Source organism: Rosa rugosa, chromosome 5 (assembly GCF_958449725.1).
Source record: "Rosa rugosa chromosome 5, drRosRugo1.1, whole genome shotgun sequence".
Taxonomy (NCBI): Eukaryota; Viridiplantae; Streptophyta; class Magnoliopsida; order Rosales; family Rosaceae; genus Rosa; species Rosa rugosa.
Window position 1 is genome coordinate 15,720,052 of NC_084824.1, and position 22,493 is coordinate 15,742,544.

Here is a 22,493-nt window from a genome sequence, read left to right on the forward strand (position 1 = left end):
CACTCACCACACGAGCTCTTCTATCCAAGACTAGCTATGACATAATTTTTAACATAGACAAAAGAAATATTTGATTTCCTACCCCCTCCTTCTCATGGACCCCTAATCCTTGACTATAATACGAATCATTCCCTAGTCACTATAGAGTTTGGATTAGTTTTCAGCTTCACTTATCCCACATGCATTGAGAATACACATATAATGAAACATAATTCATTTCCTAATCAACAAGAAGCATATATTACCCAGAAGCCATGCAACTAGATCACAAGCACAAAGTAACCCTATGAAAGAAGACAATTGCTTCCGTGGAAACTTCACGGGATTGACTTTCCTTCTGCTTCTATAGTGAAGTCACGAGCATAAATAAACCTGCTGAATTCTTCTGTAAAACTAACCAGTAAATTTAACCTAAACTGATCTGTATCCAATACTGACGACAAAAACTATAAGCTTTCACAAACGAACTTTTTGTCAGTAACCAAAACCTCCTTTCATTTGGCAACAAAATCTGGGGCTTATATCTGATTTTGCTGAGATCTGGAATTGGGGAATATGGTTAAACCATGTAGTTTTTTGTTTTTTCTCTTATCAAAACCAGCTTTTTCCCACTTATGTGACAGAGAAGTAGAGCACACGTACCCTTATTGTATAAATACCTAACAAAACGAAAAAAGAGAGGGAGAGATTCTCTGGTCCGTGATCAACAATCTTTTTTATCCTTATTTCCATTTTGCTAAGAGGGTTATGGCCGATATAGTTTATTTATTTTACAGCTACTATAGCTCTCTCTTAGCCAAAGTGACCACCCAGTGCCAACTGCGTGTTACACTGACACACTCATCCACCACTTGCTCTCTATCTTTCTGTTTTCCTTTTCATTCCCCTCTCATTGCTCTGTTTTGGTTAGCTTCAAAGTTAACATCACTCTACGTGGAGACTCAATCATGTTCAACCTCTCTCTCTTTCTCTCTCTAACATTGTAATAACCATCCTCTAAACGCAACCTTCTTCTATATATAACACACACCGAGCTCTCATCTATCCACACAAAACCCAGAAAGAAAAACAAGCATGGCTTCTGGTTACAATAATAAGCTTTCCCTTCTTGCTCTTGTTCTCTGTGTATCAGCATTGTTGCTCTGCAGCACGTTTAATCTGGTACATGCGCGTCCACCCTTTGCATGTGACCCCCGGAACCCGTTAACGAGAGGGTTCAAGTTCTGCAGGACGAGGGTGCCGGTCCACATGAGGGTTCAGGACCTGATCGGACGGCTGACATTGCAGGAGAAGATTAGGCTGCTGGTGAACAATGCCATAGCTGTGCCGAGGCTCGGCATTCAGGGGTACGAGTGGTGGTCGGAGGCGCTTCACGGCGTCTCTAATGTGGGCCCCGGGACTAAGTTTGGTGGGGCATTTCCGGGCGCCACTAGCTTCCCTCAAGTCATCACCACCGCCGCTTCCTTCAATCAATCACTGTGGCAAGAAATCGGTCAGGTGATACCATTTTCATTTCGAGTCTTCTTTTTTATTGTTTTAGCACTTGCTATTAATTGGTTTTTTTTTTTTTTTTTGGCCCTAGCACACAGATAATTTGCCTGTCCTTTTATTGCCAAATGGCAAACTGAAAGTCGGAATACTATATATTCACATTCCAGTTTTGTTATCTTACACTGTTCTATAAATTAGTATAGGTACCATAACAGATTGAGAGCCAGAATACATGACCTTTCGGCTTTACCCATAGTTTTCTATTCAATAATTATAGTTGGAAAACAAAAGGAAGAAAAGGAAAAATTACTTTTAACAGATTGACCATTATTTTGGACTTATTAGGGTATGATTCCTATGTGGCACACATGTGAACAATATATCTGTTTTTTTGGACGTATTGTTATACCTGTTTATATTTTAGTTTTAAACCAATCGGGTAGATTAAAGTGACAATTTTTGCATGGCTAGCTTTTATCACGAACCCGATAAAACCAATGGAAATTGCGTGAACTACCTAAATTGCACTATTGTTAGTTACTTAGTTATCATGATTTGGAGAGGAGAGAAATCAAGTGACAATTGACTAGTAAAGCTAGATTCGGCTTGTCCTCAAAACCATGATCGATGTAACAACAAAATAAATGACGTAGCTAGGCAATTATTGGGATTGTTGGTGCTTGGCTTTTCTTTCCAAAACACATAATGAACATGAATGTTAAGTCATAACAATAATCCCACCGAAAAAAGTTACTAATAATATCCTTCTTAATCACCATACTTCACCTTAATTTTTTAGTTGCCAAAGAGACCAAAATGTCGATGATTATTGATAGGTGCAACAAGTTGCAATTGATTTGGTGCAAAATTTCCTTCGGACCCCGTAAACCTCTCATATTATTGGGACGCATTAATTCATACTTTCTATATATTACATGCCCATTAATTAGGCCGTTATCACAGCTTACCAAAATATTGGACCACTCTAAACCATTTCAAAAATGTTCCAAGAAAGCTGCCAACTTTCTTTCATCAAAGACGGAAAACGTGAAAGCCAATTAAGTTACGAGAATATGCTAGCAAACTTTTATCCAAGGTGAATTGTTTTTAACTGAATGTTATTGTTGCAGGTGGTGTCTGATGAAGCAAGAGCAATGTACAATGGCGGCCAGGCTGGTTTGACATATTGGAGCCCTAACGTGAACATATTCCGTGACCCGCGATGGGGAAGAGGGCAAGAGACTCCTGGGGAAGACCCGGTTTTGGCTGCTAAGTATGCTGCTAGCTATGTCAAGGGTCTCCAAGGTGATGGAGCTGGAAACCGGCTTAAGGTTGCGGCATGTTGTAAGCATTACACGGCCTATGATCTTGACAATTGGAATGGCGTCGATCGCTTCCACTTCAATGCCAGGGTAAAAGATTATGAATTACACTCACGTTATTAAGTGAATTGACACTTTCATAACATAACATAACGTGCGACGTTTTTATTTTTATTTTTGCAGGTTAGCAAGCAGGACTTGGCAGACACATATGACGTGCCATTTAGAGGCTGTGTGTTAGAAGGAAAGGTTGCTAGTGTCATGTGCTCATACAACCAAGTCAATGGAAAGCCTACTTGTGCTGACCCTGATCTCCTAAAGAACACAATCCGTGGCCAATGGAAACTCAATGGGTGAGTGATTCATTTCAGCTACCTATTGCTATAGTGTCTTTGTATTTGTAATTTTTTTTTCCTGACTTTTTGGTTATGGATCCAATTTCAGGTACATAGTCTCCGACTGTGACTCGGTGGGAGTCTTGTATGATGAGCAACATTACACCAAGACACCGGAAGAAGCGGCGGCGGACTCGATCAAAGCGGGTTTGGATCTGGACTGTGGGCCGTTTCTCGCAATCCATACGGAGGGCGCTATAAAGTCCGGCCTGCTACAAGAGATCGACGTGAACTATGCGCTAGCAAACACTCTTACGGTCCAAATGAGACTCGGGATGTTCGATGGCGAACCATCGGCCCAACAATATGGAAACTTGGGCCCAAGAGATGTTTGCACCCCGGCCCACCAACAGTTGGCACTTGAGGCCGCTAGGCAAGGGATTGTCCTGCTTCAAAACAATCGGCATTCGCTGCCTCTCTCGACTGTGCGTTACCGTACCATAGCGGTAATTGGGCCAAACTCGGATGTTACCGTCACGATGATAGGAAATTATGCTGGTAAGTATAATAAAATTGGTAAAATGATCCTATTGGTAATATTTTAAGAATGATTTTTACCATACCCTATATTGTTGTAATTGTATGTAGGTGTTGCATGTGGCTACACAACTCCCCTGCAAGGAATTGGGAGGTACACAAAGACCATTCATCAACAAGGGTGCACCGATGTTGCTTGCACTGGTAACCAACTATTTGGGGCAGCTGAGGCTGCAGCCCGGCAGGCTGATGCTACCGTCTTAGTGATGGGCCTCGACCAATCTATTGAAGCGGAATTCCGGGACAGGACCGGGCTGCTCTTGCCGGGACATCAACAGGAGCTCGTGTCGAGAGTGGCTCGGGCCTCTAGAGGCCCAACCATATTGGTCTTGATGTCTGGTGGCCCAATTGATGTGTCGTTTGCGAAGAATGACCCAAAAATTGGAGCCATAATTTGGGTTGGATATCCTGGTCAAGCAGGAGGAACTGCAATTGCTGATGTTCTGTTTGGGACTACCAATCCAGGTACTACATCTTTCTTTATCCTCTTTTTTGGGACATTGAAAATGACCAAAACTTTTAGACTAAATTCAACAACTATTAAGCAGCTAATGTTTTGTTTGTGTAGGTGGGAAGCTACCGATGACATGGTACCCCCAAGACTATGTATCCAAAGTGCCCATGACAAACATGGCCATGCGTCCCGCCAGAGGCTACCCCGGTAGGACGTACCGGTTCTACAAAGGTCCCGTGGTATTTCCCTTCGGTCTCGGCTTAAGCTACACCACCTTTGCCCACTCACTAGCCCAAGTTCCCACATTGGTTTCGGTGCGCCTCACAAGTCTAAGTGCCACCACAAACTCAACCATGCTAAGCAGTGCTGTTAGAGTCAGCCACACAAATTGCAATTCGCTCTCACTTCCTGTTCATGTTGATATTAAAAACACCGGAGCTAGGGATGGAACTCACACTCTTCTAGTGTTCTCGAGCCCGCCTTTGGGGAAATGGGCCGCGAACAAGCAATTAGTGGGCTTTCACAAGGTCCATATTCTGGCCGGGTCTCAGAAACGGGTCAAGGTTGATGTTCATGTTTGCAAGCACCTCAGTGTTGTTGACCAGTTTGGGATTCGAAGAATTCCGATTGGTGAACATAAGCTTCAGATTGGAGATTTGGAGCATCACATCTCCATTGAAGCCAATTTAGGAGACATTAGATCTTAATCAGGAACTATCAAACCAAAAGAAAAGAAATTTGATAGTCACACCCATTATTATATCATAGTATTAACTAGTTCCTAGGAGTCTTCCTTTTCCCATATCAAGGTGGAAAAGTCCACTATACTGGTGAAGGAAAGACGACACAAGATCATAGTGTTCAGCAAGGTTTGAAATAAATACTCCTTTTGAGTTATTCAGAATACTTTTCACGATTGAATTAATGTTGTATCATTTCGAGGGAAAGAAAAAAATTGAATCATCACCACTTGCATTGAAATTGTTTTGTGTTCTTCATTTGAAGAAAGCTGTACCAAAGTATAGTTTCAAGTCTAATTTATGGTTTTAGGGCAGTGATGTATAGTCTCATGCCATTGAATTGGTTTGATTTTATTGCTTTGTGTTCTCATTTCATTTTTTTGGTTTTGCTGTGTGTTTGATAGGGTTCAAGCATGTGTAGAGTAGTCGGGAGTCGGGACATACTTATCTGTTACTTCACGCGGTGGGTTCTTTTATAGTACGTTCTGCAACTTTATTAATGATGATGCCAAAAAAACCATAGTCTGATGCTACTACGAGTCTACGACTGCTGTACTTGTCTCAAAACAATGAAGTTCATTAATTTATTAAATGAAACTATTCGTAATATTTTGAATTGCATTACATGGTGAGTGTAAAGAAAGCAGTTCGTAACAATCTGACTTATATTACAATTTTTCCCAAAACAACTTCATTAATTTATGGAATGAAAATTTTATTACTGTTCAAGTAAATCTAAAATATGTGTCTGACCCAAACTCTCGATTACCTGCTCTAGTTGTAATAGGGTTTGTATTACAGATAATCTCGAAGAATCTTAGTAGATATCCAATCAATGTACGATTATGTTTCCATGTACAATTCTATTTGTATGCTTGTAATCCTCTATATAAAGAGACCCCCTATTATCAATGAAAACACAATAATTTCTCTCTCAAATATCGATTCCCTATAACACGTTATCAGCACGAAGCCCTAACCCTGAAACCTTAATTTCGTAGCCTTCAAACTCTAGCAACCACCGCCGCACATATTAAGCCCCAGATCCCAGGAGCCCAAAACCGGCGGCGAAGCCACCAGAACCGGTCATCGGAAGATCTCAGACTGGCCTCTGTTAGCCTCGCTTGTCTTACGCACCCCTGTGCCTGCCCTGCGCCCATTTGCCGGAAGCCCCCACGCACATCTGCTGAGCCCCTGTCGACAGATCCTGTCCCAGCGCCGATCCCCGCGCAGCAGCCCTCGCATAAGCCTAGCGCACCCCTGCGCACAGCCCCTGTAGTCCCTACCGAGACCTGCTAATATCCCCTGCAGCCACTGCCGACAGCGTTAGCCTCGCCAGCTATAGATTAGCCTCGCTCCGGCCACCGGTGACTTTTTCCGGCGACCTCCAACAACTTTTTCCTGCCACCTCTGGCGATTTTTTCCTGCCAAATTTTCATTAAAAGTTCCCGTTTTTGAAGTTTTTATACTTTTTCTCTTCTTTTCTCGGGGACTTGCAACCTCCCTTTCTTCTACCCCCCTTTCTTCTTCATAGGGGAGACCAAAAGCCGAACTGTGGGGGTTCGTGCTCACTCGAAGCTTGGAGCTTGTAGAGTCCTCCAAACTTAGAGATTGTTAAGAAGTTTTGATCGACCACAAACACATCATTGTTTCTATCTAATCCAATACCTCTTGGAATCGGATTTCTGAGGATTTCTTGGAAGCGACTACGCTCAGAAATTTTATATGTTTTCGTGGTAGCATTTTTCGCTCCGAAACTAACCCTAATTTTTTGTTGTTTTTCAGGATGAGTAACCTGAACAAGTTGAACTTTGCTCCACTGGAGACAAAAGGCGTAGGATACTATAAATGGGTCTGTGGTGTGCGCCAGCATCTTAAGGTTGAAGGAATTCTGAATACGATCCTCGAGCCAAGTTAGAACGTGCTCACAGTTGAGCAAGCTACCGCTTTGGAAGCGAATCAAGCTAAAGCCATTATTCTCATGACAAGGCACATGAATGACTCGCTCCAGAATGAGTACCTCAATGAAGAGGACCCTAGAAAGCTATGGGTAGAACTCGAGCAACGATTTGGCAAAGTTCGTGACTCCCTGCTTCTTTATTTAGAAGTGAGATGACATACCCTCCGCTTCTGTGATTTCAAGTCTATACTTGACTACAACTCGGAAGCCCTTCATATCAAGTCTTTGATGGAGTTCTATGGAAAGAACATCACTGATATGATGTTGATCGAGAAGACACTTTCTACCTTCCTCGTCTCTGCATTGATGATTGTAAGGAATTATCGAATTGATGTCAATGCAGGACGCATCACAAGTTTTCATGAGCTTATTGGGGCCATGAACGTAGCTGGAAAGCATGACAACATACTTGTGAAGAACTATAACTCTAGACCCATGGAAACCAAGCCTATTCAGAAGTTTAACTATAGTCGCGCCCCTACGGGAGGACGCAAGGAGCGAAACCCTAAGCGTAAGGATAATTCTGGACATTCTGGTCCATATTCTTGCCCCAAAGAGGAATGGAACCGCCAAGATAGGCATACATGGAACCGTGGAGGTCAATGTGTGAAGATAGAGAGAGAGAGACCAACCCTCCGGCTATTGTGGTAACGCCACCAAGGATAGTAGTCGTCCTTAACGCGCCCCTAAATCGCCTCAATCAAGGGAGCTTGACCATAATGATGCTTGTCTTCGGTATAGAGCATTTGGACATTGGGTAAAAGCTTGTAAGGCATCCCAGAATGTTGGACGCTTATAAGACGTATTATGAAGCAAGGGAAGCAAATTACATGGAGAAAGAAGATCGAAATGATGATCTCGCTCTAAGGGTTGAAGACTTCAAAGGCCAAGAAACTGGCGATTTTGATTAAGTCTTTTTATTTTCCAAGAGATGTAGGCAATTGCCATATTATTTTTGTAGTAAATGCCAATGGTTTAGTCTTTCTTCAAACTAGGCTCATCCAACGTAAGTGTGATGTCTAAGAAGGTTTTAAGATAAGTGGTACTTAAACGAGTTTTGCTCCACTGATATCTCTCTACTCACCTGGTCATATTTATTTTAGAGTTACCGAAAGAAGTTAGACAACTACCATTGTTTTGCATTAGCTAGCTTTTTCGATTAGATTCTCTCTAATTAAAGAGATAATGATGTAATTATGTTTGGCTTATTAATAAAAGTTGAGTTCTTTTCATTATGACTCATTTTTAATTATGAGCTTTTTCTTTTAGGAATGGATTATAGAGAACTGCAATGTCTTGCGGATAGTGCCACTACGCACACCATTCTCCGCCATAGGCAATTATTCTTGGAGATGTTGCCTACATATTCCTCTATGAAGACGATGGCTGGGTCATCAGGTTTAGTTCAAGGACATGGAATGGCGCAATTCCTCTTGCGAAATGGGATCTTGATGATCTTGATAAATGTCGCAGAAGCTCTCTACGCTGTCACTCTCCTGATTTTTAACACAAACAAAAATTGATATATAATCCCATAATTATACATGCGTGATCGTTCAACCATTAATACCAAGTACCTGAAAACTTTTTCCCCTTAAACTACATACATATTGATGCCTTGAACCCACTATGTCAATATTGACCCTCCCACAGAGTCATATATTACATAAGCTTACGAATTAAATTATCAACAACAAAATAAAACATAAATGCTCATCAGAGCTTACTACATAGCGGAAGTCATAACAATGGCAAAGCCAACAAAATTTTCTTCCTACCCGTTCTGCTGCCAACAAGCTACCTCAACTTCAGCCACGATTACCCTGACTTGCAGGATCAACCCCTACACCATTGAATAGTGCACCAGATTGCCACACAACAAACCCGGTAAGCTTGTGAAATCTCATGTGAATAACTCATGAACATCAATCAACAACTCACACAAATCAGCTTAAGGAAACAATGCAACCATGATTCTTTCAAACATTCCATGTCCTTTCCACCAAAGGGACAACTTAAGTCACCGCTGTGACAATGTTTTATTTGCTAACTTAACCATCAAGAAGCAATTCAAGTCTCATCAAGACAATAAAAGAAGAATACTCTCGGAACTCTCCTTTAAACTACATACTTATGAGTCTCCAGCAAGCTCGACCGTTACCCCCATAAGCTATAATGGCAGACAGACTAGCGCTCTAGCTGATCGTAACCACTCGCCCGGCCAACTACGTGATTCCCTATTTCTTGCCTTGGTCACTATCTGCGACTTGTCACCATCTGTGACATATGATCTTCAGACCCCGTCTGGTCTTGAAATCAACCGTTGGTCACCATCTGCGACCTGTCACCATCTGTGACATATGATTTTCAGACCCCGTCTGGTCTTAGATAAACCATTGGTCACCATCTGCGACCTGTCACCATCTGTGACATATGATTTTCAGACCCCATCTGGTCTTAGATCAACCATTGGTCACCATTTATGACATATGATTTTCAGACCCAATCTGGTCTCAGATCAACCGTTGGTCACCATCTGTGACTCTTGGTACAAGGACTAATACATTTAAAATAAGTCACGCTTGACTCAAAATGTAACATCAAACTCACTACTTTTCAAATAATAGAAAACATCTTTTTCCACAATATTGTTTCCTGAAAAGTCGCCTTCAACAATAATATGAACACAACCATGCATATTATTCATCACACATCACTCACAAGAATATATATATATATATATTCGCTCAGGAATGCCTACTAATATCAACTATAGTTTGCAGTTAAATAAATAACGCCAAAACAATAATGGTAACTCCATTCGTAAATGAACCTTGTGAGATTACTCACCTCGAAACTCCCGCTGCGTCTTCACACCACTAGACTGCTTACAAAATGCCCTCTGTCAAGCACCTAAGGAAGTACAGCCTTGATTCAGTCAACGAATCACAATTAAATAAAGTTTGAATCCCCAAATCGAACTAAAATCTTAAAGTAACGCCAATTGAGGCGAAACCACTTACGAGACCTCCCAAGGTCTCCGAAATACTTCCACGATCAATATGTCCAAACCACAAGTCGATCGGACGCTCGGATCCTCACGGATCGAATAAATCAACCGGTATGAAACCGTAAAAATCATAACAAATTCATACGAACTCCAAAAATTGCATATTATATATCGAAACGCTCGTATCGACGAGTAGAAGATATATAATACCAGAAACAGTCCCTTACATGGCCGGAACGCCGCCAGAACGCCGCCACTGGCGGTGGTGCACCGCCGCTGGCCAAAACTCAATATTTCACAAAACTTCCAACATCAAACAAAGATGTTCACCTCAGCATGTTTAACCACTTTCATAACTAGCCTCAAGTCAGAATCTAAGTAAAAATGGTCAAAAACTACCTCACAACCCGTGAATCACTGTTCAATCCGAGTTGAACCAACTTCCACGTAAATCGATCCAAACAACCACCACAGATCGATCAAGGAGTCTCCTACGAGCTCCCCAAGTCTGGTTTGAAGCTTCGCCGACGTCGGAGATAGGAGAACCGATCGGGTTCGATTTCTCAAACTTTCCCGCCTTCTAGCACCACCACCACCAAAAATCGCCGCTAGAGGATACCAGAGGGACGACCAGAGCAAGGAGGCGAGATGATCTGGAAGATTTCGCCGTCGGAGCTCGCCGGAAAAACCGGGTAGGATCGGCCGGGTCCGGGTCGGGTTAGACGGATAACTTCGATACTGAAGGTGCAGCCGAGAGAGAAGAGAGAGAGAAGAGGGTTTCGGGAAATGGAAAATGGGATTTATGAGAATATTTTCGGAAATTCCTTATTTATACCAAAATGGAAACTTCTTCCAATGGCCATAACTTCTTCATACGAACTCCGATTGACGCGTTCTGCATGTCCACGAACTCGTATAGACGCGCTCTACAACTTTCGTGAATAAAGTTTTAGAAGAAACCCAACGAATAAAAAGTCAAACTTTGCAACCCCCCTAAAACCATATTCTTCGAATAATTATTCGCCCGAAATATTTCCGCTCCATCCACGAGCCATGAAACCGTCCAATAACCACAAATTAGATTTTGGAAAATCCTCAGAAAATAAATACGAATTTTCAGGGCATCACATACGCTCCAAAAGCAAATCAAACCTTATTGAGTTTTAAAGATATCAAAGCCAAAGGATTCCATATGGAAACGCATACTGAGAACGGAAAAGAGTTCATTTGCATTACCTCTAATGATTGAGGACGAAAGCGCATCTTAGAGAAGCTTATGTGTCAATCTAGTGGACTTTATGTCACTACAATTCGACCTATTGAATCCAATAATGTAATAAGAGAAGATTTCTTGGATTCTGACAAAATTTGGCTTTGGCATGACCGACTAGGACATCCTGATCGTGATATGATAATCCGTATACTAAAGACTTCACACGGACATCCATTCTTTCGAGCGAAATTAAGCAAGAATCAAATATTGATTCCCGGACTTAGTGTGACCGTCGCCTCTGGCGCTGTAGCCATCCACTATCGGCCTAGGGCCACTCATCTCCCCCTTGACAACGCCATCGATGGCGTTACCCATGGCCATGGCACCATTGATGCCACTTCCCATGGTTCCAATGCCATGATGGGTGATGTAGTCACAAATTTTGCTTCGAATAGTGCTTCAGACGCTCAGGCCCAACCAAAATCCTCATTGATTGCTACTAAGGTCCCTCGCTCGTTTTGCAAAGCCTGTTCCTTAGGAAAATTAGGACCGAGACTGTCCCACATAAAGGATCCAAAAATACTCATTCTGTTCTTACAGAGAATCCAAGGGGATATTTGTGGACCAATTTAACCAACTTGCAGACCTTTTAAATACTTTATGGTATTGGTTGATGCGTCGACACGCTGGTCACATGTCGCGCTGTTTTCAACTCGAAATGCTGCTTATGCTAAACTCCTAGCCCAGATTATCCGTCTACGGGCTCACTACCCAGACCACCTATTTAAGTCAATTCGACTTGATAATGCTGGGGAGTTTACATCGAAAAAGTTCGATGACTATTGCATGTCACGGTGGATTGATGTAGAGCATCCAGTTCCCCATTTTCATACCCAAAATGGTCTCACGAAAGCCATTATCAAACGACTACACATGATAACACGGATATTAGTTATGCGCACCAATCTCCCTGTTTCCGCTTGGGGATATGCAATATTGCACGCAGTGACGCTAATTTGTCTACGACCCACTGCCACCCAACCTTATTCTGTGTTACAGCTAGTGACTAGATACGAGCCTGATATCTCGCACTTATGCATTTTTGGGTGTACCATTTATGTGCCCTATTACGCTGCCACAGCGTACTAAAATGGGTCCACAGGGACGAATGGGCACATATGTTGGATATGAGGCTCCAACTATCGTCCACTACCTGGAACCCTTGACATGCAATCTCTTTACCACTAGATTTTTGGATTGTCACTTTGATGAGACAGTCTTCCTATTGTTAGGGAAAGATAAGAACACACATGTTCAGTATGAACGACAGGAATTGTCGTAGGAACGACAGGAATTGTCGTGCTCTGTCCCCACTATATCTCATCTTGATCCCCGTATCACATAATCTGAACTAGAAGTGCAAAGAATTATCGAACTCCAGAACGTAGAAGATACTCTCCCTGATGCGTTTTCTGATACTGCCAAAGTGACGAGATCACCTATACCTGCTGCAAATGTCCCTACAAGGATGGACGTCCCAAATACTGGACGTAACGCTGCTCCTGAGGTACCAGGAGATGGCGCCACTGCCCAGATCCCTCGAGGAAGCGTGGTAGATTAATTGGTTCGAAGGATACTCACCCTAGAAAGAAAGCGAATGAGGCACAAACAAATTCTCTGATCATTGATACTCAAAATCCGTCCCATAAGAATGTTCAAGATTATGGTTATGTCCAAGAGACATCATTGGGGGACGCCTCAATGTCAGAATCTATCCCTGAGAACGTAGAGATTTCTGTAAATTACACTAGTGTACATGGGACGGGGGAAAGAAACTCCATCATCATTGATGATGTATTCGGGTATTTTGTAGCGCATGAGATTATTGAGACCGATGATATCGAACCACGCTCCGTTGATGAATGCCAACGTAGATCTGATTGGCCAAAATAGAAAGATGCGATCCAGGTAGAACTTGATTCTCTAGCGAAAAGAAAGGTATTCGGGCCAGTTGTGCCAATACCACCCAACACCAAACCAGTTGGTCATAAATGGGTATTCGTTGTAAAGCGTAATGAGAGAAATGAGATTGTAAGGTACAAAGCTCGCCTTGTGGTGCAAGGCTTCTCACAACGCCCTGGAATCGATTACGAGGAGACCTATTCTCCCGTAATGGACGTCATTACGTTCTGCTACCTTGTCAGTTTGGTAGTTTCTGAAAAACTGAACATGCAGCTTATAGATGTGGTTACTGCGTATCTATATGGGGATCTAGATACATAGGTTTATATGAAGGTTCTGAATGGACTTCAGTTACCCAAGTCAAGTAGCTCTAAACCACGGAGCGCATTTGCAATAAGATTAAAACGCTCATTATATGGATTGAAGCAATCCGGACGGATGTGGTATAAGCGTCTAAGTGACTACTTGATTGGGAAGGGATATGTTAACAATGAACTAGGGGTGGGTGCGGTTCGGGTCAGATCGGTGTTGGGCCCAAACCGTTTTCGAACGACCCATTTCGGTTGGGCCAAAAATCAAACCGCAGCCCGATTATTTCTGAGATGTACCGATATGTTCGGTGGGCCGAAATAGCGGTTCAGCCCAGTTCGGTTACCGTTTTTTTAATGGGCTTAAATTATTATTATTTTTTTAACAAAATTCTTTAAGTCAATTGTCCAATATCCAGGCCCAATTTAGTAACATATTTAAGGCCCAACTTCAATTTTATGTTTTAGACTTCAACAATAGATTAACACTAATTCTTCAGTAATTGTTTGTTTAGAACAATCTGGGCAAACTTGTGCAAGAACAAATTAACTTATTTCACATATCAAAGGAAGCAAAGGATCATAGTTCATTAAAACAAATATAACAACAGAAATATATCAAAGGTTGGAGGACGACTTTCAATTCCCAGCTTCTAATCTCTTGGCTCCTGCTGATGAATAACACCTGTGAAAACCACTGATCCTGGTACAAACATACAAAAGTATTAGAGCATAAAACTTCACCGCTGATCTCAATAGCCTAATAATCAAACTCTTAGTCAAACAAAACCCATAAATATTCCTTTGTGCAGATCATATTTTCTTTGCAAATGAATATAATCAATCCTTGAATCCAAATCCTTAGAAAACAAACCCAAAAATCATCCAATTAAAACCCAGATCTATAGCCTAGTTCATATTCAAAATAGAAGCTTACCAATAGATTTTGATGAAAATCTGACTCGCTTAATGATGACCTATAGATCATGAACAGAAATAGTGACTAAAATTTTTGTTGTGGAAGATTTTTGTGAGAGAGAATGAGAGAATTGAGAGAAGAGGAATGAGAGGGTGAGAGAAAATGAGGAGGCTACTGCTGCTGCTGCTGCTGCGAGAGAGAGAGAGAGAGAGAGATAGTGGCTGTCAGCTAGGGTTATTAGGTTTATATTAGGTGATCAAGATTGTGTGTAGTAAGGTCCATAGTAAACCAAACCTCCCCCACTAGTAAAGTGACAACACGTTAATAAAAAAAAGGTAATTGTGTTATAATTCAGTCAATTCGGTGTCAGTTCGGTCGGTGTGAAGTGTGAAACCGGTCCCGATTCGGAAATATTCGGTGCGGTTCGGTGAATGTCATTTTAAGTGTATGTTGCAAGCGGTTCGGTCGCCGACCAGTTTTTCAGGCCTGGTTCGGCCGGTTTTTGAGTCCCAGGTCAGTTTATGCCCACCCTTACAATGAACTATGTCCATGTGTGTTCATAAAAAGAACAAGTTTCGGATTTGCAATAGTAGCGGTTTATGTTTTTGACATGAACATAATTGGCACTTTTAAAGAGTTAAGGGAAATCGCTGAACACTTGAGATCCGAGTTTGAGATGAAAGATCTTGGGAGAATACGGTTTTGCCTCGGTTTGGAACTTGAGCACCGTGAAGATGGTATCTTGATTCATCAATCAGCTTATACCCAAAACATGCTTAGGCGTTTCAATATTGACAAAGTTAAGCCTTCAAGTATCCAATGGTCGTCCGTAGTCTTGATCCAAAGAATGATCCATTCTGTCCAAAAGATGATGATGAAAATGTGTTAGAGGGAGAAGTGCCCTACCTAAGTGCAACAGACACATTATTGTACTTAGCTCAATGCACATGACCGGACATCTCTTTTGCCGTGAACTTGTTAGCTAGATATAGCTCTGCGCCAATGCTACGTCATTGGACTGATGTTAAAGATATCTTTCGATACCTAAGCGGTACGATTGATATGAGCTTGTTCTATCCCTATAGAGAGACGATGGATTCAGACCCATCATATGTCATGAACGCCACCAACAGTGGTTTGCGTTCCCTCTCCTCATCCAAAAATGACATAAGTGTTTTAGAAGGTTTTGCTGATCCTGGGTACCTCTCTGATCCACACAAAGGTCGTTCCTAAACTGATTATGTATTCACCATGGGTAAGACCGCAATATCTTGGAGGTCTACGAAACAGACCATAGTCGCTACTTCTTCGAACTATACAGAGATTATTACTCTTCAAGAAGCAATTCGTGAATGTATATGGCTTAGATCCATAGTTACGCATGTTCGAAGTAATTGTAGTTTGAAGTTTACCACAGGTGAGCCTACCAGCATTTATTAGGATAATGCTGTGTAATATCCGACTTTTTTTTTTTAATGGCATATATGCATACTTGTATTATCAAGATGTTTTAATTCAAATCAAATATCAATTTTTAAGGACTTGATAAAAGTGCACGATACGACAAGTTCATAGTAGGAGTTTAGGAGAATCTTTCGAGTACTTGGGTTATATACTATGATTTTTAAATAGATTAAAAAGTATGGAAATTAATCAAAATTTAAGATGGACCAATCTAGACCATTCATTCCACCGCTTGATCTAGACCATCTATCTTAGGTCATCTACATATAAATACCCAAAACCAGACTGGGGGCAGCATCCCCATCTCTCTCGGTCTCTCTAGAACCGTCTTGAGAAATCTCTCTATTCTCTATCTAACTATCTTCTTTTGCAGTAGTTGTCACGACTCTTTCTTGAGATCGCCCATAAGCAACATAGCACGACCATAGATAGGTTTTGATTAATCAAGTCAATTAGCATACCGATTGTAGCTATGTGATATTGTTAATGACTCCACTTGTCAAGTGTTCCGTGAGATCGACATATATAGTTAAAATTATTGTGCCCTCAGTAAGGTCAATGTGCTTGTAAGATTTGATCATTTGGTTTGCTTTCATATGTTTTCAATAACAAGATGAGACCAAATTATTCCCTAATAATCTGGGTGAGGGTTGTTACATGCTGCTTGCATTGAACAAATGAAGCAAAGCTACATCAAAGGCGACAACACCAAACATATATCGCCTAAGTTCTTCTACAATCAGCAACAACAGAAGCTCCTCAAGATCAAGATGAACCAGGTTCGATTTGAGGACAATGTGGCAGACTTGTTTACTAAGTCATTGCCTAAATCCACGTTCGAGAAACATGTTGCAAGCATTGGTTTGCAGAAGTTATCCGAACTCTCATGATCGTAGTCATCAAGGAGAGATGTCTACATGTTGATCTCGAAACGTGAAGGGTGTGTTGTGATCTTTTTTCTCTTCGACCGAGGTTATTTTTGTCCCACAGGGTTTTTGTTACTTGGCAAGGTTTTTAATGTGGCAACCAGAAGAGCACCACGTTTGGACGACATAAGGGGGAGTGTTCAAGTAAATCCAGAATATGTGTCTGGCCTAAACTCTAGGTTACTTGCTCTAGTTGTAATAGGGTTTGTATTAGAGATAATCTCGGAAAATTTTAGTAGATATCCAATCAATGTACGATTATGTTTCCATGTACAACTCTATCTCTATGCTTGTAATCCTCTATATAAAGATAACCTTATTATCAATGAAAGCACAACAATTTCTCTTTCAAATATCAATTCCCTAAAACAATTACAAGTTAAATAATGAAGGATTAAATTATGTTTACCCTTCTGAGGTTTGGGGGTAACTTCATGTTAGTCTCTGTAGTCTCAATTTAATCAGAAACACCCCTGAGCTTTCTGATTACAGTCAGCCGTGTCCAATTTCACTGTGCTCCGTCTAAATTAGACGTTAACTCCGATAATGAGCCAACTATAAGGGCTAAAATGGTCATTTCTTCTCTCTTCTCTGAAACCCTCTTTCTGAACCCTCTCATCTTCTCTGATCCTCTTCCCCTTCTCTCTCTCAGCTCCGGTGGGCAGCTCCAAGGAACCTAACAAGCTCTCTACGACCCGTCATCCCTCTCCACTCCACTCCCCTCCTCTCCTCTCCAAACCCGACGACCCACCCCTACCTCCACCCCCTACTCCGACCAACCTGACTCCAAATTGGGATGAGTGATGAGACAATTGATGATGGTAGAACGTAATCACGCGCGAGTCATCGTCAACATCAGAGACTGATGGTGGCGCCGTCACGAAGGAGAAGTCCCCTCTATTAACGCAGGCCGAGAAACCCAAAATCAACATATTCACTCTCTCTTATACCCGGAGAAACCTAGGGTAAGATCTCGTCTGTCTAGACTCATTTCAGTCTCAAATTTCATTACTGGTTGTTTGAATCCTATGGAGATTATCATGAGCTAGTGCTGAGAGAGATGTGGTCTCTTGGAATGCGAAGATCAAAAAAGTGTTTGGATTGTGGGGATTTGGGTAAGGCTAAGGAGTTGTTTGATGGAATGCCTGAAAAGAGTGTCGTGTCATGGACGACGATGATGAATGGGTACTTGTAGTTTGGTGAAGTTGAGATGGCAGAGTGCTTGTTTCAGAAAATATCCGCAAGGGATGTGACTGGGTGGAACTCCAATCATTGATTTTTTTTTTTTTTTTTTTTTTTTTTTTGAATTGATGATTCATGGATGTTTTATCTATGGAAGAGTGGAAGATGCTAAGAAGTTGTTTGAGGTGATGTCTGGGAAGAATGCCATTTTGTGGACTTCCATGATTGTTGGGCTTGACCAGAATGGGAGGAGTGAGGAAGCTTTGGTAGTTTTCGGGGAGATGGAAATTTAGAGACTACAAGCAGAAAACTTAAGCAATGAAACACAAAGTTGAGGCCTCAGACCAAATTGGGCATCAATCAATGATCAGACCCAGACATAAATTTTGAAACTAGAGATAAAATTGAGCAAATGAAGCACACAAATTGTGACTTTTTTGGAGCAGAAACAAAATTGGGGAGGAAGAACCGAGGAAGAAGAAGGTGAAGTTGATTTTTAAGCCTAGGGTTACAAGTGTAATTTAACCCTTAAGTTTGGGTCCACGTCAGCAGTTAACGTCCAATTTGGACGCTGATTGAAATTGGAAAATTCAAGGATGTTTCTGATTAAATTGAAACCACATGGACTAACATGAAGTTACCCCAAACCTCAGGGGGGGTAAACTGAATTTAATCCAATAATAAATATAAGAGAAGGTATTCGTCACATTTTGAATTTCCATCTTATTAAACCATACAAAAGGGATCTCCTTAAGCAGCTCTTGCTCCATTGTTAGGTCAAATTATATATGCTTTCCGCCCCTAAATTGTCTAGTGCTTAATCCCATTTATTTAGAATGCGTATAATCACATTAAGTGACTAATGAATGGGAGTCGATATAGTGGAAATATACATTTACCAATAGAGTTTTTTGGTCAACATTACAAAGACACATACATATGTATATAATAATTTTGTTAAGACCAAGAAAAAAGAATCTATAATTTTGGTAACACAGAACAAACACAATCTGTATAAACATGATTCCACTTACATAATAATTGTTCAACAACAAAAAATGAACAGAGAATCTGATACAAGAGAAGAATGGGTTGTCGGTAAGTACATGATTTTCATGTATGATAATTCCCTGGTGTGTTTGGCATGGACCAACCGACTGTGATGTGTCAACAAAACAAGCCCAATAGTCCATCTATTAATTATTACTATTATTTTTCTTAAGAATAAAATCATGGTTAATCACTAAATTTGAAATCTCCTACCCCATTAGAAATTGTTCACCATCCCTCAACCTCATCCTATCCTCAACTACACTATCTAATAGGGTTTATTGTAGGGAGATATAGCTTCCAACTTTTCTCTACTTACCATGTTCTTTATCTTTTGAAGGGCTTTGGCTTCTCTCTATCGTTCTCATTCATATGTACGTAAATATCTCCCCCAAAACCAAAATACAAATATATTCTTATCGCACCCCCTCACTCAACCCCAATTCTTCTTCTTCGTCCATCCTTTTTCTTTGGATCCTTGTTTTTTTTACCAACTTGCCCTAGATTTTCTGTTGCATCTCCCACTTTGCTCTTCCACGAGGTAATGCTAAGATCCCTTCTATCCTTCTTTATTAGCCTCCTTTTCCTTTTTTGATTTCTTTTTCCTTCTCGGGTTTTATGACACCCTTGTGAATCCCCTTATATAAATTATGAGGTACTCTCACTCCTGTGCCCATTCTCATTTCTGGTTTTTGCTGCATTGTTCTTGTTAGCCCTCTCTTCCTCTCTCTCTTTCTCTCTATTTTCATTTTCAGTGTTAGATTTGTATACCATTTTGCTTTCTCTGTTAGTTTCTTTGAATCCCACGATTGATTAGGGTGAATCGTGATCGATCTTTTGCAGGAGAGCTAAGATGTCAGATTGCAACAGAGGCCAAGACTATTTCTCTGTTCAACAGCATGAGGTGCTATTCTAATCCTAATATACTCTTATATATTCATCTTCTTCTTGTTTGTTTGTTTATTGGCTTTGGACTACTAATTCAAAACCACAGGGAAACGTTAATTAAACACACCGTAGACTATTCCATGGCGTCGGTTCAAACGTATCAGAGCTTTATTAATGGCATATCTAACCGTCCTATTACTGCATGACTTATGCTCCACATACAATTGCCAGTTGCAATTTTATTTTCATTTTAATTAAATTCAGTAGGTGGCCGATTTTTCTGTTGATTAGATTTGGCCTCCATTTCCTTTTCATACCCCAATGATTTTTCTTTTTTGTTAATTCTTTTGGGTATCAAGAAACTCTCCTGATCTCGTTTGTGAAGAAAATATTTGGGTGAGCTTTGATTCCGTCGCAAGATAGAAAATTTAGTTAGAAGATGATGGATATCCGAATCTAATATAACTTTTTATTTGGCCATAATTTTCAACTAAATTGTTTGGTCACCTGATGCTGTCACGTGGCATGATATGACCAATCTAATCAATTTTTTTTCTCAAGTTATCGAGTTGAAGTCTTAAATGAATTTTTGATGTGCGTAATTATGTAGAATATTCTTTTTCCGTCAATGAATAAACAAATAGATACATCTTTTCTCTAAGATACCATAAAACTTGTTGCCCAGATGAATAAGCACTTATATCTAATGATGATTATTTCGATAGATTTTTTGTTACTCAATGATGTCACAAGGTATGAATCATTCACTTAAATTTAGTCTCAAAACAATTTAAATATATATAACTATTCAAACATTATTTTTTTTTGTCTAATTCTTGCTTTCTTTGAAATGTCTTGCCTATTCTTGCTAAGCACCCAAGAATCTGCTAGAGTTCTAAATGTGAGCCAAAATATCTATGATTTCTTACCTTTTGTTAGCTAGAAAAAATGCAATTTAGAATTGGGTGGGCATCCAATAGGATAGAGAAGGAGAAATAGTGGGACCTACTTTGTGTTAGCGCAAAGTTGTTGCCACAGATCTACGGCCAGGCTTGACACGACAGGGAATGTGACTTCCAACCAATGGACGTCGTTTACTATTTGAAAATGTCGGCAGTAGGTACAGTCTAATGTCTGCACAGTAAAGTAGAGGAGTACAGGTCTAGCCGCTTTTATTTAAGCACATAGACACGTGTTGTAAATAGGAAATACCCCGTGAAATCCGTGAATCGACCCATGGGATATTGTGGTGTTAATTTTGTATTTACGTCTAAAACCTCGTCGTTGTGATAAGAAATTTGAGTTGATCTGATTAGACGTGTCACATTTTCGGATTTTTATGATAATCAATATTCTTCTCACAAGTTGCACTCAATTTCTCTTATCATATGATTAGTAGATCAGACGTACAACATGACACGACTGTTCCGTTTAATAATCTCTGAATTTTGACTTTAAAATGTAACATAAAACTTGATGTGTATAGTAGGCCTGAAGTTGCGTAATTTGAACGACAGTGATATATGATCAGTTTCCATTTACCTTCTCTTTTTGGTACAACTATGACAGGCACCAACAGCTGCTGACAAGTATGGAGGACTAGCACCAAAGAAGAAGCCTTTGATTTCAAAGGTAAACTAATTAGCTCATTGATTTCAAAACACATTATGTCAGAATTCATGAAAATGTGCGATACAAAAATTATAAATTTCTTCTTTGTGTGTACGTATAGGATCATGAACGTGCCTACTTTGATTCAGCAGATTGGGCACTATGCAAGGTACTAATTATCCCTACCAAAAGTAGGAAAATAATACTTTTTCCTTTACGTACATTCTTTTAGAGAAATTCAATTGATGTTTGTTGAATTACAGCAAGGTGCTGGGGTGAGTCCAAAATCAACAGCAGCAGTGGAGACCTTACAACCAAAACTACAGGTACAGAATTAGAACCATTATTTAAGTATACTTCGGTCTCCTTTTTTTCAACTATTAATATAGAAGTTATGTAATTTTTGATTCGTGTAATCAACCCGATCAATGTGACAATTTGCAGAGAACGCCACACCAGCAGCTTCCTCCAAGGAGACCTGCTTGTACTACATCTGGTCATGATAGCCATGTAAGCGTAGTCATGAAATTAAATAAAGCTAGGCTTTTATATATAGAACTAATCTCTCTTTTAATGGTTACTGATTCTTCTTCTCTTTTTTCTTCTGGTTTATGACGTAGGGGGCATAGATTCAGATGTTGAAGAGCTGAAAGTAGTTTGTTGTGTTGAGAGCAGTGATGTTCATGATAAAGTTTTCTATATACATTAGAATTGGCTGGATGTTTCCCAAATAAGTGTGAATTAGCTCTAATAATAAGAGTAATCTTTTCTCCCCGACATTATTCCAAATAAGTGTGAATTAGCTCTAATAATAAGAGTAATCTTTTCTCCCCGACATTTTCTCTGTGCTCTGCTTTGTGTATCCAACTTGTGCTGAATCCCCATAACCGAAACCATTTAAAGAAAGCCATAAACTTGTGTTATAGGAATCCAACACAAGTTACCTCGTTCGACATGTTATGTTGTCGAGTGAAATCCAATATATAAGAGGCAGAAACATTCGAAGTTCATCGATCTACTAAAGAACTTCATACTACAAGAGCCTTGTTTAAGCATAAGGG

General features: G+C 40.4%; 2 protein-coding genes across 6 annotated transcripts; both read left to right on the forward strand.

Annotated features, from left to right (window-relative positions):
- Positions 1-1,033: 1,033 nt before the first annotated feature.
- Positions 1,034-5,180, forward strand: LOC133712022 (putative beta-D-xylosidase). The gene is made up of 6 exons (XM_062138098.1): positions 1,034-1,497; positions 2,622-2,903; positions 2,997-3,166; positions 3,258-3,706; positions 3,797-4,210; positions 4,314-5,180. The coding sequence occupies exons 1-6, from the start codon at positions 1,075-1,077 to the stop codon at positions 4,904-4,906; spliced, it is 2,331 nt and encodes a 776-aa protein (XP_061994082.1). The 5' UTR covers positions 1,034-1,074; the 3' UTR covers positions 4,907-5,180.
- Positions 5,181-19,150: 13,970 nt separating this feature from the next.
- LOC133712024 (uncharacterized) lies at positions 19,151-22,267 on the forward strand. 5 transcript variants are annotated; one of them, XM_062138104.1, is made up of 7 exons: positions 19,151-19,641; positions 19,777-19,837; positions 21,391-21,453; positions 21,554-21,601; positions 21,696-21,758; positions 21,877-21,942; positions 22,062-22,267. In XM_062138104.1, exons 2-7 carry the CDS (start codon positions 19,787-19,789, stop codon positions 22,080-22,082), a joined length of 312 nt encoding a protein of 103 aa, XP_061994088.1. In that variant the 5' UTR covers positions 19,151-19,641; positions 19,777-19,786; the 3' UTR covers positions 22,083-22,267. The 5 variants fall into 5 exon arrangements, with proteins under 5 accessions (XP_061994088.1, XP_061994084.1, XP_061994087.1 ...); XM_062138100.1 differs by having other exon boundaries at positions 19,151-19,588; XM_062138103.1 differs by having other exon boundaries at positions 19,155-19,474.
- Positions 22,268-22,493: the final 226 nt, after the last annotated feature.

Excerpts from the sequence above, each read along its gene's own strand:
- LOC133712022 (XM_062138098.1), top strand. The coding sequence starts at position 1,075 with ATGGCTTCTGGTTACAATAATAAGCTTTCCCTTCTTGCTCTTGTTCTC. Across the intron at positions 2,904-2,996 it reads GCTTCCACTTCAATGCCAGG|GTTAGCAAGCAGGACTTGGC; the intron begins GTAAAAGATTAT and ends TTATTTTTGCAG. Across the intron at positions 3,167-3,257 it reads GGCCAATGGAAACTCAATGG|GTACATAGTCTCCGACTGTG; the intron begins GTGAGTGATTCA and ends ATCCAATTTCAG.
- LOC133712024 (XM_062138100.1), top strand. Across the intron at positions 21,602-21,695 it reads CAGATTGGGCACTATGCAAG|CAAGGTGCTGGGGTGAGTCC; the intron begins GTACTAATTATC and ends GTTGAATTACAG. Across the intron at positions 21,759-21,876 it reads CCTTACAACCAAAACTACAG|AGAACGCCACACCAGCAGCT; the intron begins GTACAGAATTAG and ends GACAATTTGCAG.